Here is an 18807-nt window from a genome sequence, read left to right as displayed (position 1 = left end):
TCTTGTAGGGGGAACCTTAGTGGAATTTTTTTTGACTTTCCGTCTAGGCTGGTGAGATTTATTTGGAGAAGTCTCCTACTGTCTTCTGGACCCCAGAACCATGCCTGTTCTATCCTCCTGTCCAGAAAGGCTTTGACTCTTGCCAGAGAATAAATATCCAGGGTCTCTGGGGAAGTGCTGTTGCCAGATAGGGATATAGATGCTGCCTCTGATGTCTTGCTTTAACCTGTGAGCCTTTCTGGGAAGGAATTCTGAATTGCAAGTCAGATCCCTCTTCTGCCATGAGCTTTGGATGGTTTTTCTTGAGTTCTCTGTCATCTGCTTTACAACTTGTTTCTTAAATTATTTTATTAAAAATTTTAATGCTGTGTCATACTTGTAGATTTTTATCATGTACAATGTAATATTTCAACACACATATGCAGTGTAAAACTGTCAAACCAAGCAAGTAGTCTTTCCTTTGTGTTTGGAACGTACCAGCTCCTCTCTTGCTTAGTAACTTGAAATGTGGTTGTTCTCCTGCCACTCTTTTTTTTTTAACTTTTATTTACTGAATATGAATTTCCAAAGTACAATTTTTGGATTACAGTGGCTTTCCCCCCATAACTTCCCTCCCACCCGCAACCCTCCCCTTTCCCATTCCCTCTCCCCTTCCATTCACATCCAGATTCATTTTCGATTTTCTTTATATACAGAAGATCAGTTTAGCACATATGAAGTAAAGATTTCAACAGTTTGCACCCACATAGAAACACAAAGTGAAAAATATTGTTTGAGTACTCATTATAGCATTAAATCACAATGTACAGCACATTAAGGACAGAGATCCTACATGAGGAGTAAGTGCACAGTGATTCCTGTTGTTGACTTAACAAATTGACACTCTTGTTTATGGCATCAGTAATCACCCTAGGCTCTTGTGATGAGTTGCCAAGGCTATGGAAGCCTTTTGAGTTCACCAACTCTGATCACATTTAGACAAGGTCGTAGTCAAAGTAGAAGTTCTCTCCTCCCTTCAGAGAAAGGTACCTCCTTCTTTGATGACCCATTCTTTCCACTGGGATCTCTCTCTCGGAGATCTGTCATTTAGGTGTTTCTTTTTTTTTTTTTTTTTTGCCAGAGTGTTTTGGATTTCCATGCCTGTAATACTCTCATGGGCTTTTCAGCCAGATCTGCATGCCTTAAGGGCTGATTCTGAGGCCAGAGTGCTATTTAGGACATCTGCCATTCTATGAGTCTGCTGTGTATCCCGCTTCCCATGTTGGATCGTTCTCTCCCTTTTTTATTCTATCAGCTAGTATTAGCAGACATTGGTCTTGTTTATGTGCTCCCTTTGGCTCTTAGTACTATCATTACAATCAATTGTGAACAGAAATTGATCACTGGGACTAGTGAGATGGCATCAGTACATGCCAACCTGATGGGATTGAATTGGAATCCCCTAGTATGTTTCTAACTCCGCTGTTTGAAGTATGTCAGCTTGAGCATGTCCCGAATTGCACATCTCTTCCCTCTCTTATTCTCACTCTTATATGTAACAGGGATCACTTTTCAGTTAAGTTTCAACACTTAAGAATAGTTATTGATTACAATATTCAACCAAAAGTATTAAGTAGAACAAACAAAAAAAATACTAAAAGGGATCATGTATTAAGTTGTTCATCAACAGTCAGGGCAAGGGCTGATCAAGGCACTGTTTCTCATAGTGTTCATTTCACTTTAACAGGTTTCCTTTTTGGTGCTCAGTTAGTTGTCACCTATCAGGGAGAACATATGATATTTGTCCCTTTGGGACTGGCTTATTTCACTCAGCATAATGTTTTCCAAATTCCTAACAGGGATCACTTTTCAGTTAAAATTTAAACACCTAAGAATAATTGTGTGTTAATTGCAGAGTTCAACCAATAGTACTAGAACAACAACAACAACAAAAAACTAAAATGGATAAAGTATTACATTGTACATCAACTGTCAGACAAGAGCTGATCAAGTCACTGTTTCTCATAGTGTCTATTTCACTTCAACAAGTTTCCCCTTTGGTGCTCAGTTAGTTGTCGCCAATCAGGGAGAACATATGATATTTGTCCTTTTGGGACTGGCTTATTTCACTCAGCATGATGTTTTCCAAATTCCTCCATCTTGTTGTAAATGACTGGGTTTCATTGTTTTTGACTGCTGTATAGTATTCTATAGAGTACATGTCCCATAATTTCTTTATCCAGTCTACTGTTGATGGGCATTTGGGTTGGTTCCAGGTCTTAGCTATTGTGAATTGAGCTGCAATAAACATTAATGTGCAGACAGCTTTTTTGTTTGCCAATTTAATTTCCTTTGGGTTAATTCCAAGGAGTGGTATGGCTGGGTTGAATGGTAGGGTTATATTCAGGTTTCTGAGGACTCTCCAGACTGACTTCCATAGTGGCTTAACCAGGTTGCATTCCCACCAACAGTGGGTTAGTGTCCCTTTTTCCCCACATCCTCTCCAGCATCTATTGTTGGTAGATTTCTGTATGTGAGCCATTCTAACTGGGGTGAGGTGAAACCTCATTGTGGTTTTGATTTGCATTTCCCTGATTGCTAGTGATCTTGAACATTTTTTCATGTGCCTGTTGGCCATGTGGATTTCCTCTTTTGAAAAATGTCTATTGAGGTCCTTGGCCTATCTCTTCAGTTTGTTTTGATGTCGTGGAGTTTCTTGATTTTTTTGTAGATTCTGGTTATCAAACCTTTATCTGTTGCATAGTTCGCAAATATTTTTTCCCTTTCTGTCGGTTGCCTCTTCACTCTCCTGACTGTTTCTTTTGCAGTACGGAAACTTCTCAATTTGATGCAATCTCACATGTTAATTTTGGTTTTGACTGCCTGTGCTTCTGGTGTATTTTCCAAGAAGTCTTTCTGGTACCTAAATCTTGCAGGGTTTTACCAATGCTCTCTAGCAATTTGATGGTGTTGGGTCATAGATTTATGTCTTTAATCCATGTTGAGTGAATTTTTGTGTAAGGTGAAAGGTATCTCCTGCCACTCTTACCATCTTTCAAGAGGGAGCTGCAGATGACCCCATCTATCTTCATATTCCACAATGGAGCATTTTAAAATAAAGTTCTTTATACTTATCTGTTCTGTGTATTCATTGTAAAAGTAGAATACATAAGGAAAATAAACGTTTAACTTTGTGTTTTATAATCTGCATTAAATAGTTGTTCAGAGCTAAAAGATGATGGTTTTTGTGAATTTCATAATAAACTGATGTGCATTGTTTTGTAGGTTGTAGTTCCAATGCCTTCATGGTTAACAAGTTCCAGAAAATCTATTGCAGATGATCCTCAAAAATTCTCAGTGGAATTGTCTATCATTTATAAATACTCTCCATTTAAAACTGAAGCTGAATTGATGCGGCAGTTTGATGTGATTTATGGAAAATGTGGTAAGATCATCAAAACTCTGAAATTTTGATGGAAGTTTTTATTTAAAGTACCTTATGAAAGGTACTACATGCGCGCGCACGCACACACACACGTATTTTTTGTATTAATAATCTCATGTAGGATATCACATGGGAGCAATCATTCATTTTATACATATGAGTTTTACCTTAAGAGAAACCAAACATGAGTTTGAAACATCCCTGATACTGGAATAAAGTGTGATACTTTCGTGAGCTTTGTGGAACTGGAGGAGAAGACGATGATCCAAGTTACGACCGCAGGGACTTCACAGTCCTTGCACCATAGGGCATGGTTAGGAGATACTTATTCTACCATCTGAGACTGGTTTATAAGAGACTTAATGATGTAGAAAATAATGACCCCATGTTTCTGCAGCACAAAGTGAGCAAAAGTTTCATAGACATTTTTCTCAAAATTAACAGATATTTGCCCAATGTTTTAGCCTCCACTCAGTTCCTGCTAAACATACTGTGGGATGAACTATGTTTGCTGATGTTTTCTAGTACCAGTTTTTATCCCAGCTCAGTATTTTTAATATCTAAAGTGAAAAGAGCCCTACTTGAGAGAAAGCTATGTGCATGCCACTTTTTGCAATGCTTTGATATATGTAATGTTTATAGTGAAATTGTGAGATATTTGTTTCTGACTTGAGATCTTATTTTGGCATTTTGTTGAAAGGTTATGTTTTAAGTCATCTCTTTCCAATTATCATAGAAGAAAAACCATGGTAATTTTTTTCACTCATATACACAGTGTATTTTAAGGACAGTTAATGGAGTCTCTTGGTTTATTTCTTTTTTAAACTTTTATTTAATAAATATAAATTTCCAAAGTACAACTCTTGGATTATAGCAGCTTTTTCCCCCCATAACCACCCTCCAACCTGCAACCATCCCATCTCCCACTTCCTCTCCCATTCCATTCACATCAAGATTCATTTTCAATTCTCTTTATATACAGAAGATCGATTTAGTATATATTAAGTAAAGATTTCAACAGTTTGCACCCACACAGAAACATAAAGTATAAAGTACTGTTCAAGTACTAGTTATACCATTAATTCACATAGTACAACACATTAAGGACAGAGATCCTACATGAAGAGTAAGTACACAGTGACTCCTGTTGTTGATTTAACAATTGACACTCTTATTTATGACATCAGTAATCACCCAAGGCTCTTGTCATGAGTTGCCAAGGCTATGGAAGCCTCTTGAGTTCGCCAACTCCGATCTTATTTAGGAAAGGTCATAGTCAAAGTGGAAGTTCTCTCCTCCCTTCAGAGAAAGATACCTCCTTCCTTGATGGCCTGTTCTTTCCGCTGGGATCTCACTCACAGGGATCTTTCATTTAGGTCTTTTTTTTTTTTTCAGAGTGTCTTGGCATTCCATGCCTAAAATACTCTCATGGGCTCTTCAGCCAGATCTGAATGTCTTAAGGGCTGATTCTGAGGCTGTTTAGGACATCTGCCATTCTATGAGTCTGCTGTGTATCCTGCTTCCCATGTTGGATTGTTCTCTCCTTTTTAATTCTATCAGTTAGTATTTTCAGACACTGGTCTTGTTTATGTGATCCCTTTGACACTTAATCCTATCATTATGATCAACTATGAACTGAAACTGATTGCTTTGACTAGTGAGATGGCATTGGTACATGCCATCTTGATGGGATTGAATTGGAATCCCCTAGCGCGTTTCTAACTCTACCATTAGGGGTAAGTCTGATGGAGCTTGTCCAAACTGTACATCTCCTCCCTCTCTTATTCCCACTCTATATTTAACAGGGAAATGTGAAATACTCATAGAAATACTGGTGAAGCATTTTCTATTTTCTGAACACTTTCCCAAGTGCTTTATAAAAGTTAAGTCAAGGAACCCTTGAAAGAATTCCACTGAGCTTCACTGTATAAACAGGAAAACTTAGGTTTAGAGAGGTTAGAGAACTTACCTGAGATCAGCGCACTAGTAAACGAAGATCCAGAATTTAAACTGAAGCATTTAGGCTCCACACTGCGTGTTCTTGGCCACTAAACTGTTCTATGTGTTAAAGAAGCACCATAAACAGTATATTGAGTTGTTCTTTTAATTTCTGCGATCATCTTATTTATCTTCATAAAGTAATCAACTTCTTAAAGTATTTGGAAAGTTTTGTTAACTATGAGATGGAGCACATGTCAGAAAACTTTATCGCAGGTAGTGTTTGGCCCAGTATCTATTTTTGGAAACAAAGTTTTATTGGAACACAGCAGCATTCATTAATTTGCATATTCTCTGTGGCTGCTGTCATACTATAGTGGCAGAGTTGAATTGTGAGCAGTTGTGACAGACACTGTATGGCCTGCAAAGCGTGGAACATTTACTATCTAACTCTTACAGAAAGTGTTTGCCGACATCTGCTATGGAGTCTAAAAGCAGTCTTTCATATTTGAACATTTTAAAATTCATCTTTTATTATAAGTGTTTATTTCAGTTCCTCTAATGGGCTATTTACCTATAATTCAAATTTGGATCTGGCTCCAACAATTTTCATAATGTAAATTATGAAGAGTGCTAAAATTTAAGAATCCACATTGAAAAACTTATAATGAATTCAATAGTAATAAGAATAAACATACTATAGAAACTCAGCACTCTGGCAGAGGATGGAATTTGACACGCTCACAAGATATGATCATGTCTTGGATCTTATCTAAATATACTATTTACTGAAATATAATAGGAAATTTGATATATAGTAGACTCAGTTCTATAGATGAGATGCTAGCACAATGACTTGCATTTGGTGTATTTAAAATGCTGACAAGACAAACATCTATTTTTCTACCAGGTACATTGCTGGTTATATATAACTTGAAGCTCCTGCTTAGTGGAGAACCAGAGTTGGATGTTAAAACTGACAAGGAAGATATACTGATGACTGGGGCTCTTGAGGAGTGAGTAATGTGTATTTTTTGTAATGTCTGTTAATGGCAGTGAGCTACCGTCAGCAGTGCTGTGTGCAGGTCTGGGGCCTGTGGGCCTCAGCACTGGGATAATTCATTTCACCCCAGTCACAGATCAGGTTAGGTTAAACCAGTGGTTCCCAAACTTTATCTAAGTTTCAAAGTGACCTGGGAATCTTAGGAAATACAGGATCTTGGGTCCCATCCAGAGTGACTGAGCCAGAATTCCCAAACATTCAGCCTGGGGATCCATGTTTTTCGAATGTTCCCCAGGTGATTAACCATGCCAGCGTATTTGCTAGTCACTGGAATATAAGACATCTACAGTTCTCTAAGACTGTAACTTCTATTTTGTAAATATTAAATAAATCTGAAAAGAGCTCACGGGGTTCATTGCTTGTTAAAGATGGTTAAAAATGAACAGAAATTAGGATAGTGTGAAGCAAAAAGGAATATGACAAAATGTCAATTTTATTATCTGTCTAGAATGACCCAGTGAACTGCACTTTGCAGTTTATCAGTAAGTAAGTTGACACATTAATTTCTCCTTGCTGTTAGGGATGTGTGGGAGGTAGAATGAGAAGATACTAAAAGGCCTGGGTGAAAAAAATGTGAAAGAAGAATGAAGTAATGACAAAAGCTAGGCTTATATGAAGTAATTCTATTTAAGAATTACTAGCTTGAATGTACAGTTTCTTAGTGTCAGTGCTAGAAGAGATTTTAAAGGTAATTTAATACATTATGATTCATTATAGAGGCCAGTGCCCAGTAGATATATAATGAGGGCTACAAATATGAGTGACATGTTTAATATTAAATTTTCTAAAAAATAGCCACATTGAGAAAAGTAAAAGAAAGATCAAGTGAATTTTGTTTTGCTTAATTCAGCGTATCAAAAAAATCCGAATTTCTTTATTTCTTCTTTTCCTCTTCCTTTTCCCCCTCCTTCCTTTCATCCCTTCTCACCTTTTCTCTCCCTCTTTCTCTGTTTCTTATTACTTGCTTTTTAAAACATTTATTTATTTCAAAGGCAGCATGACAGAGAAAGAGGGAGAGACAAAGAGAGATCTTCCACCTGCTGGTTCACTCCCAAATGGCTGCAATGGCCAGGGCTGGGCCATGCTTGAAGACAGGAGTCTGGAACTCCATCCAGGTCTCCTACATGGGTGGCAAGGGCCCAGGTACTTGGGCCATCTTCTGTTCCCCTCCCTGATACATTAGCAGGGAGCTGGACTGGGAATGGAGCAGTCAGGACTTGAAGCAGTGGCTATATGGGATGCCTGGGTTTGGCTGTGCCACAACTTCAGCCTCTCTCTCTTTTTTCTTTTCTTGTTTTTCTTTTTCCCTTCCCTTCCCTTCCCTTCCCTTCCCTTCCCTTCCCTTCCCTTCCCTTCCCTTCCCTTCCCTTCCCTTTTTATTTTTCCTTTTCTTTTGTTTCATTTTCCTTCCATCTTTTCTTTTTCTTTCCTTTCTTCTCTCCCTTTTCTCCTCACCCCCCACACACTTTGGAGACAGAGACAACTTTCATTTGCTGGTTAATTCCATATATGCTCACAATGTCTAGGGCTGGGCTGGGGCTAAAACCAGGATCCAGTAATTCAATCCAGGCCTCCCATGTGCGTGGCAAGAACTTAATTTCTTAAGTCATCACACTGCCTCCCAGAATCTGCATTAGCAGGAATCTGGAGTCAAGAGCCAGAACTGGGAATTGAACCCAGTTACTACAATATGAGATACAGGTGTCCTAATCTACCCCTACAATTTCAATATGAAAAATGTTACTGAGGTGTTTAAAAAATTTTTAAAGATTTATTTTTCATTTATTTGAAAGGCAAATAGCCAACAGTTATAACACTAGACAGTGTGGTCTTATGAGACTCAACCACATCAGGTTGATAGTGAGTGTCTTTTCTTTTGCTTTTGAGGTGAAATTTTTATTTATTTATTTTTTATTTTTTTATTTATTTTTTTTTAAATTTTTCTTATATTTTTATTTTTTGACAGGCAGAGTGGACAGTGAGAGAGACAGAGAGAAAGGTCTTCCTTTGCCGTTGGTTCACCCTCCAATGGCCACAGCGGCTGGCACGCTGCGGCCGGCGCACTGCGCTGATCCGATGGCAGGAGCCAGGTACTTCTCCTGGTCTCCCATGGGGTGCAGGGCCCAAGCACTTGGGCCATCCTCCACTGCACTCCCTGGCCACAGCAGAGAGCTGGCCTGGAAGAGGGGCAACCGGGACAGAATCCGGCGCCCCGGACAGGACTAGAACCCGGTGTGCTGGCGCCGCAAGGCGGAGGATTAGCCTAGTGAGCCGTGGCGCTGGCCCTTGAAGTGAAATTTATAAAGTTTCTTCCACAGTTAGTTTAATATTTGAAAACATACTTTTAGATTTTTCTTTCTACTTTTATCTTATATATTTCTTAAATTAAAACATTAGGGGTTTCTGTTACTTTTTAAAGAGAAACAGTTTTTTCCCCATGTTTTAATTTCTGTTTGTTTACTTATTTGAGAGGCAGATGGGGGGAGGGGGAAGGAGAGAGAACAGCAGAGAGAAATCTCCCATCCTTGAGTACAGTCCTCAAACGCCTGCCGTGGCCAGAGCTTAGCCAGGCTGAAACTGAGAACCAGCAACTCAAGGTCTCTCAGGTGGGTGGCAGGAACTCAGTGACTTGAGCTGTCCCTCCTGCCTCCCAGCACCTGCATTAGCAGGAATCTAGTTAGGACCTGGAGGCAATTATGAAACCCAGGTACTCTGATATGAGACACAGTGTGTTAACTGCTAGACTGAATGGCTACTCCTGGAGTTCTTTTGGAATAAAGCATTCTTTTGGGAAAAATTGCTGTTGTACAAATGCTGGGAATGCGTTAGCTAGCATTAACTTGCCAGGGTGGAAAAGGAAGCCCAGCGCTGTTACTGATACCTCTATTACTATCTTCCTGCGTACCTACTGCCCCTGCTCTTCTACTTAACACTTGGTTCCCAAACCAGAATTTCATGCAATTTAAAAGTTTTGGGCACCAATTTGAAAACAGTTATCTGCAAGAGTATTTTGGCATTTCAATACTAACATGAGAAAGCGACACATTATGAGAGGAATAATTTGATAGCTAAGTTTTGGGGAAAAGTTCTTGCTGTTTTTGGATTGTTTAATGAAACCAGAAACTTTTTAAGCCATTTAGGCAATTAATTCAAAAAGAAAATGAATCTACCTAGGACATGTACACTTTCACTTTGGAACATTGATCACATAGGATTTAAAATTTTTTTTTAACAAAACTTTTCATAACTTAGTCATAAGAAAAGTCTTTGCAAGACAAGGATAGGATTTTATGAAGGAAGATTATTGTAGAGCTAAAAGACAGAGAAATTCTATAACCGCCAGGGTTGGATCAGGCCAAAACCAGGATCCAGTAACTCTATCTTGGTTTCCCATGTGGCTGGCAGGAACCCAAGTCCTTGTATCATCACCTGCTGTCTCTGAGTGTGCATTAGCAGGAATGTGGATAGAAAATGGAGCAAGGACTTGAACTCAGATACTCAGATATGGGATGTGGGGATCCCAAGTGGCATCTTAACAGCTGCACCAAATGCCCACCCCATTTTCTCCTTAACTTTCAATTTTGATATAACTTACACTTTCAAAAGTTTTCAAAGGTAATATGGAGACTTCTCATCTACCTTTTCTCAGATGCCCCAAATCTATATTTTACCACACTTATTTTATCATTCATCCTCTTCCTCTTCCTCTTTTTATGTATGGGATGGTCTCATGGGTTCTTTTCTATTCTAAAGGTTATAATTGTCAGTAATAGTTTTGTGCTCAAAGTTGTCCTAACTTTATTAATGACAGCCTATTGAAACTGGCTCTGGTGTTATTTTGAAATGTCACCATCTTTTTTGAATATTTTCAGACTTCTGTGACCATAAGGTATGCAAGGTTCTTGACATACTTCCCCTATTCCAGCCCTATTCCAGGGAACCCTGGTTCATTTTACTGGATGATGCCATAACTAATTTTCCGAAGTAGTTCTCTTAGGGAAATGCACCCTGTTTTCCACAATGACTGCACTAATTTACATTCCCACCAACAGTATGCAAGGGTTCTGTTTTCTCTATGTCCTTGCCATCATTTGCCATCTTTTGTCTTTTTGATAATAGGCAATCTAACTGGAGTGAGAGGCTATCTCATTGTGCTTTTGATTGGCATTTCACTGATGAATAGTGATTTTGTGCAGTTTTTATGTATTTGATAGAACTATCATGAGGTACAGCAGTCCTACTACTGACATTTATCCAAATCAGTCTGTCAAAGAGACATCTGCACTCCCATATTTACCGCAGCACTATTCACAATAGCCAAGAAGTGGAAAAAAATAAATGTCCATCTACTGTCGACTGAATAAAGAAAATGTACATAAGCAAAATAGAATGTAGTTCAGCCATAAAAAGGATGAAATCTTGTCATTTGTAACAACATGGATGGAACTGGAGGTCATTATGTTGAATGAAATAAGCCAGACACAGGAATATGAGTACCCCAGAATCCCAGTTATTTGTGGAATTTTGAAAAGTTGAGAGGCTACCAGAGGCTGAGAAAAGTAGAGAGGAAGAGCCAGGGAAAGGTTAACTGATGGGTACTCAGCTATATTTCGATAGAGGTAAGAAGTTCTGATATTCTGTTGCATAGCAGGGTGGTTACAGATAATGATAACACATTGTATATATATTTTTAAATTAAAAAGCTAGAAGAAGAAAGGGTTTTGAGTGTTTTCATCATAAGGAAATGTTAAATGTTTGAAGAATTATCTATGTTTACCTTGCTTAAACATTATACAGTGTATAGTGTATTGAAACATAGCATGGTAACCCATAAATAATTACAATTTTATGTCAGTTAAAATAACTTTTTTTCTTTTTTTTAACTTTTATTTAATGAATATAAATTTCCAAAGTACAGCTTATGGATTACAATGGCTTCCCCCCCATAACTTCCCTCCTACCTGCAACCCTATTAACTTCTACATTTCAAAATTTTGTTTAAGCATAAATAAGTGTTATCAAAATTTTGAAAACAAATACAATTGCAGCACCACTAATAATAGCCATGATACGGAATCAGCATAGTTATTCATTGATGGATGAATGGATAGAGAAAACAGAGTATGTATGGGATGGGCATTTCATGGTACATTAAGATGCCACTTGGGATGCCTACATCTTATATATGCATAACCGGGTTCAAGTCCTGGCTTCACTCCCGATTCAAGTTCCCTGATAATGCACACACTGGAAGCCAGCAGGTGATAGCCCAAATAGTTGGGTCCCTGACACTCACACGGAAGATCTGGGGTGACTTCCCAGCTCCCAGCTTCAACTGGGCCCAGCCCCTGACACTGTGGGCCTTTGTGGGTTATACCAGCAGATGGGAATTCTCTGTCTCTTTGTCCTTGTCTGTTTACCTCTCAAAATAAAGACATAAATTTAAAGTTAAAAAGAAAATGTGGTATGTAGACTTAATGGAGTATTATTCTGCCATATAAAAAGAATGAAATTCTGACATTTGCAAGAAAATGGGTGGAACTGCATGTCATTATGTGAAGTGATATAAGCTGGACAGAGAAAGACAAATACAGCTGTTTTCTCTCCTGTAGAAGTTAAAAATAATGATGATGATGATGTATATTTGATCTGAAATATAGGGAGATTACTGATGCCATAAACAGGAGTGTCAATTTGTAAAGTCAACAACAGGAGTCACTGTGTACTTACTCCTCATGTAGGATCTCTGTCCTTAATGTGCTGTACATTGAGGCTTAATGCTATAACGAGTACTCAAACAGTATATTTCACTTTGTGTTTCTATGGGGGTGCAAACTGTTGAAATCTTAACTTAATGTATACTAAACTGATCTTCTGTAAAAAAAAAAAAAAGAAGAAATTATCAATTCCCAACTTGACTCTCACTGGGATTAAACATGACAATAGGTCTGATCTGATTTCACCATCATTTAAAAAATCATCTATTATTTTTCACTTTATGTTTGTGTGGGAGCAAACTGTTGAAATCTTTACTTAATGTATGCTAAACTGATCTTCTGTATATAAAGAGAATCGAAAATGAATCCTCATGTGAATGGAAGGGGAGAGGGAGTGGGAAAGGGGAGGGATGCAGGTGGGAGAGACGTTATGGGGGGGAAGCCATTGTAATCCATAAGCCATACTTTGGAAATTTATATTCATTAAATAAAAGTAAAAAAAAAAATCTAAAGTTACCTTGACCAGTAGTTTAAAAGTTATGGTTCTTGGAAATTATGGATTTTGTCCAAGACACTGAAGAGCTCATGAAGGAAGATATCACAAATAGGGGCCGGTGCTGTGGCTCACTTGGTTAATCCTCTGCCTGCAGTGCCGGCATCCCATATGGGTGCCGGTTCTAGTCCCGGTTGCTCCTCTTCCAGTCCAGCTCTCTGCTGTGACCCGGGAAGACAGTGGAGGATGGCCCAGATGCTTGGGCCACTGAACCCACATGGGAGACCAGGAAGAAGCACCTGGCTCCTGGCTTCGGATTGGTGCAGGCCGGCTGTAGTGACCATTTGGGGAATGAACCAATGGAAGGAAGACCTTTCTCTCTGTCTCTCTCTCACTGTCTATAACTCTACCTGTCAAATAAATAAATTAAAAAAAGATATCACAAATAATGAAAGGAACACTGATTTAATATTTCTTAAATTTATTGAGATTGCACACAAAATGTTTCAAAATTTTACACTTTTAAATTTTTTTCAATTTTGGTTGAATTTAACACTTAGATGCTTTTAAGGAATACAATGCAACATTTCAACATACACTGGCCATAGCAAGCAATCAGGCTTTCTATTTCCTTATGTTTTCTTTGTTTGTAACCTATCAACACTTTTGTTTCAATTCTTGGTATAAAATATATATCATTGTGAGCCACAGACACTTCATTAGAAAACACCAGAACCTATTATGTTCAGCCTACTGTGTTTTAGTATCCACTATCCAACCTTTCCCATCCCCCTGCCTTCATCCGCCCAAAATAACTTTTAAAATATACTTTAGAAATAGATAAAATGATCCTTTGAAATAGCATACCTCATTTATAAAAAGCTGTATAATTATAATTCCTATACATTACTGTATAGTGATTTTTATATAATATTAATTATTACACATTGATGTATTATACTTCAATACTCTCCTTATTGAAGGGCATTTAGATTGATTAAACTATTTTGCTATTTTAAACACTGCCAATCTTTTTTTGTTTGTTTTTTAAAGTTTCAATCTCATTTTTATTTATGTTTATTTCTGTTGATAAATGAAATGTTTTATTTCTTCATTTAAAAGAAACTTATTTACAGTAATATGAGTGATTTCCCTCGTGTGTGTGTGTGTATGCAGGAAATTTCCCCTCCTTTCTCCTTTTTTTTTTCTTATTTAAGTTATACAAGTTTCATATATTTCATATATACAGATTTAGGAATGCTGATTTTTATAGTTATATTGTTGGACACATGTATAGTATTTTTAAATTAGTTAATTAATTTTTTTTTGACAGGCAGAGTTAGTGAGAGAGAGAGACAGAGAGAGAGTTATAGAGAGACAGAGAGAAAGGTCTTCCTTCTGTTGGTTCACACCCCTAATGGCTGCCAAGGCCGGCGCTGTGCTGATCCAAAGCCAGGAGCTGGGTGCCTCCCCCAGTCTCCCATGCGGGTGCAGGGACCCAAACACTTGGGCCATCCTCCACTGCCCTCCTGGGCCACAGCAGATAGCTGGAATGGAAGAGGAGCAACCAGGACTAGAACCTGGTGCCCCAACTAGGACTACAAACCGGGGTGCCAGTGCCACATGCAGAGGATTAGCCAAGTGAGCCACAGCGCCGGCCCAATTAATTTATTTTTTAAGGAATACAAATTTCACATGTACAACTTTAGGAATATAGTTACTCTTCCCAGCGTGCCCACCCTCCCACCCACACTCGCACCACTCGTCCTCCTTCCTCTCCCCTTCCCAGTCCCATTCTCCATTAAGATTCATTTTCAATTAACTTTGTATACAGAAGACCAACTCTATACTAAGTAAAGATTTCAACAATTTGCACATACACACACACGTGCGTGCACACACACACACAAAACTGAGAACAAGTATCACATTTAACTCCCATAATACAACTCATTAAGGACAGAGGTCCTGCATGGGGAGTTAGTGCACAATGACTCCTGTTGTTAATTTAACAATTAACACTCTTATATATGACATCAGTGACCACTGAGGCTCTTGACATCAGCTGCCTAGGCTATGGAAGCCTTTTCAACCCGCAAACTCCGTCAGTATTTAGGCAAGGTTATTAGCAAAGTGGAAGTTCTCTCCTCCCTTTAGGGAAAAGTACATCCTTCTTTGATAGCCACTTCTTTCCATTGGGATTCACTCACAGAGATTCTTCATGTAGAATATTTTTTTGCTACAGTGCCTTGGCTTTCCATGCCTGAAATGCTCTTACAGGCTTTTCAGGAAGTCTTAAGGGCTGATTCTGAGGTCATAGTGGTATTTAAAGCAGTTGTCATTCTATGGGTCTGCTGTGAGGACTGCTTCACATATTGGAATATTCTCTCCTTTTTAATGCTATCTACTATAATTACCTCACACTTGATCTTATTTATATGGTCGTTTTAACACTTAATACATCTATATGTTCACTTTAACACTTAATATGATCACTTTAACACTTAAGATAATGTTTTTATCACCCAGCTTAATGGGATTTGGAGTTCCATGACAAGTTTTTAAATTGTACCCTTAGGAGTTAGTGCTTAGAAATGTATGCAAAACTATACAGCTTCACAGTTACAAACTTCCTCTTCCCTCTCTTATTCCCACTCTTATTTCTTATGTATAATGTTTTTTTTAGTATAGACTCTCAGAAATAATATTATAGGATTAAATGGTAGTAATGTTATTTATTTATTAATTTATTTTAAGATTTTATTTTATTAATTTAAAAGGCAGAGTTATAGAGAAAGAGAAAGAGATCTTCTATCCACTGGTTCACTTTCCAAATGGCCGCAACAGCCAGGGCTGAGACAAATCAGGAGCCAGGAGCTTCTTCCAGGTCTCCCAGATGGATGCAGGAGCTCAAACACTTGGGCCATTCCTGCTGCTTTCCCAGGCACATTGGCAGGGAGCCGGATCCGAAGCGAAGTAGCCAGGACTTGAACTGGTGCCCATACGGGAAGCTGGTGTCGCAGGTGATGGCTTTACATGCAACAACACAAAGTCAGTTCCAAGTGGTAGTAATTTTAAATCAATAGTGCAAACTTACTATCAAAGAAACTTTAGCTGATTATGCATGCATCCAGTGATCTGAGTTTTTTTTCCCCATTCTCACTAAAATGTCATTTAAAAATCTTTCAAAATCTTGCCTGGTAGATTAACTATTTCACTGTAATTTGTTTTTATCCTGATTATTGAATACTTTGAGTGTATTTCATATTTGTTAGACACTTACATTGTTTCATAATTTGCTTGTATATTTGATTATATTTCTATTAGGTAGTTATTAATTTTTTAATTTTAATTTTTAGTTAGATTTTAATAGATTCATTGTGTTTGGTAGGTATAATTCTTTTTTTTTTAATTTATTTATTTATTTGAAAGTCAGAGTTGTACAGAGAGAGGAGAGGCAGAGAGAAAAAGAGGTCTTCCTCTTTTTCTGATGGTTCACTCCCCAATTAGTCATAATAGCCGGAACTGTGCCGATCCGAAGCCAGGAGCCAGGAGCTTCTTCCAGATCTCCCACGCGGGTGCAGGAGCCCAAGGACTTGGGTCATCTTCTACTGCTTTCCTAGGCCATAGCAGAGAGCTGGATTGGACGTGGAGCAGCCAGGTCTCGAACCGGCACCCATATGGGATGCTGGCGCTTCAGGCCAGGGCGTTAACCTGCTGCGCCACAGCGCCAGCCCTGTAGGTACAATTCTAAGTAAATAATGATATTCCCTTCCTCCCTGCTTCCCTCAGTCTCTCTCCCTTTCTTTTTTTTTTTTTTTTCCCTTAGTTTTTGAGGTAACACATTTTAAATTTATGTTATGGTAAAAAGGCTTTCTACTTCACTGAATAAGAAGTTTAGCAAGTAAAAAGCAAAGAAACCTTAGTTTAGTGGAAATATAGACAATGGCTACAAAACATAATTGAAGGGAAAAATGACGTTCATCCATGTACAGTAAATTTTAAAGTATTCACAAATCATTGAAACTATAGTAGTATAACATTCTTAACCATTGGTTTGACAAAGATATAGAACAAAGTTTTACAAAATCATATTTGCAGCAATACTGATTCCCACAGGCATTTGTTTCTTCTTCTTCTTCCTCTTTTTTTTTTTTTAAGATTTATTTATTTTATTTGAAAGTCAGAGTTACACAGAGAGAGAAGGAGAGGCAGAGAGACAGAGAGGTCTTCCATCTGCTATTTCACTCTCCACTTGGCCTCAGCAGCTGGAGCTGTGCTGGGTCTCCCATGTGGGTGCAGGGGCCCAAGGTCTTGGGCCATTTTCCACTGCTTTCCCAGGCCATAGCAGAGAGCTGGATCAGAAGTATAACAACTGGGACTCGAACTGGTGCCCATATGGGATGCCAGCACCGCAGGCAGAGGCTTTACCCGCTACACCACAGCTTCAGTCCCATTCCTCCTCCTCCTCCTCCTCCTCCTCCTCCTCCTCCTCCTCCTCTTCTTCTTCTTCTTCGATTTATTTATTTATTTGAAAGAGCTACACATAGAGAGAAGGAGAGGCAGGGGGAGAAAGAAAATGGGAGAAGGAGAGAGAGAGAGAGAGAGAGAGAGAGAGATTCTCCATCTGCTGGTTCACTCCCCAATTGGCTGCAACGGCAGGAGCTGTGCCAATCTGAACCCAGGAGCCAGGAGGTTCCTTCGGGTCTCCCACGTGGGTGCAGGGGTCCAGGGACTTGAGCCATCTTCTTCTGCTTTCCCAGGCCATAGCAGAGAGCTGGATGGGAAGTAGAGCAGCTGGGTCTCGAACCAGCGCCCACATGGGATGCCGGTGCTTCAGGCCAGGGCGTTAACCCACTGCACCACAGTGCCAGCCCCCATACTACTTTTTCTTTATCTATTTGTCTGCTGATGCATACCTTGGTTGATTTGAAATTTCGCTATTTTGAACAGTGCTGCTACGAACATGGTTGTGCAGGTATCTCTTTGATAAATTGTGTTCAAGTCTTATATATATATATATATATATATATATATCCAGTAGTGGGATTCCTGGATCATATGGCAAGTCTATTTCTAGTGTTTAAGGAAATCTCCACACTGTTTTCACAGTGGTTTACTAATTTACATTTCCACCAACAATGCATAAGTGTTCCGCCTTGTCCACACCCTCAACAGCATTTGTTATTCACTGTGCTTTGGATTTTAGCCATTATGACAGGGGTGAGATGACATCTCATTGTGGTTTTGATTTGCATTTTCCTAATGGCTAGTGATAATGAGTATTTTTCATATATTTGTTGGGCTATTCATATTTCTTCTTTTGAGAGCTGTCTATTGAAGTCCTCTGCCCATTTCTCAACTGGATTGGTTGTTTTTTTGTTGTTGTTGTTGAGTTTTAAAAGTTGCCAAAATATTAGGGATATTAATCCTTTGTCCGATAAGTAGTTTGCAAATATTTTTTCTCATTCTGCTTGGTGTCTCTTCACTCGGTTGATTGTTTCCTGAGTTTTATATATTCTGTTTATTTAGTAGTGCTTTTGCTGCTTGTGCCCTACACAATGTCAAGAGTGTTTCCCCCACATTTTCTTCTTGCAGCTTCGTAGTCTCAGGTCTTAAATTTAGGTATTTGAACCATCTTGAGTTGATTTTTGTATATGGTGAGAGAATGGATCTAATTTCATTCTTCTACATGTTTAAACCCAGTTTTGCCAGCATCATTTGTTGAAGGGCCTATCCTTACTCCACTGTATGGTCTGAGCACTTTTGTCAAAGATCAGTTGGCTGTATATGTGGATTAATTTCTGGGCTCAAAAATTTTTTTCTGGCCTCTCTATTCTGTTCCATTGATCTATGTTTCAGTTTTTATGCCAATACAGAGCTGTTTTAATTACTATAGCTTTGAAGTATGTTTTGAAGTCAGGTATTGTGATGCCACCAGCTTAATATTTCTTGTTCAAGACGACTTTGACTACTCTGAGTCTTCTGTGATTCCATATAAATTTTAGGATTAGTTTTTCTAGTTCTATAAAGAATGTCGTTGGTATTTTGTTGGGGATTGTATTGAATCTATAAATTGCTTTAAGTAGTAGAGACATTTTAATGGAACTTATTATTCTGATCCATGAACAAGGAATATATTTCTATTTTTTATGTACTTGATGATTTGTTT

General features: G+C 38.5%; 1 protein-coding gene across 1 annotated transcript in view; it reads left to right on the top strand.

Annotated features, from left to right (window-relative positions):
- Positions 1-18807, top strand: part of MORC1 (MORC family CW-type zinc finger 1) — a 218496-nt gene that overhangs the window by 26600 nt on the left and 173089 nt on the right. Inside the window, exons 7-8 of the mRNA XM_089330742.1 lie at positions 3265-3424; positions 6273-6378. Coding sequence (XP_089186868.1) covers positions 3265-3424; positions 6273-6378 — 266 coding nt within the window. The remainder of the gene's footprint in view (positions 1-3264; positions 3425-6272; positions 6379-18807) is intronic.

This window comes from Oryctolagus cuniculus, chromosome 4, assembly GCF_051225735.1.
Source record: "Oryctolagus cuniculus isolate XC-2025 breed Fujian yellow rabbit chromosome 4, ASM5122573v1, whole genome shotgun sequence".
NCBI lineage: Eukaryota > Metazoa > Chordata > Mammalia > Lagomorpha > Leporidae > Oryctolagus > Oryctolagus cuniculus.
This window is presented reverse-complemented; position numbering and strand designations above follow the sequence as displayed.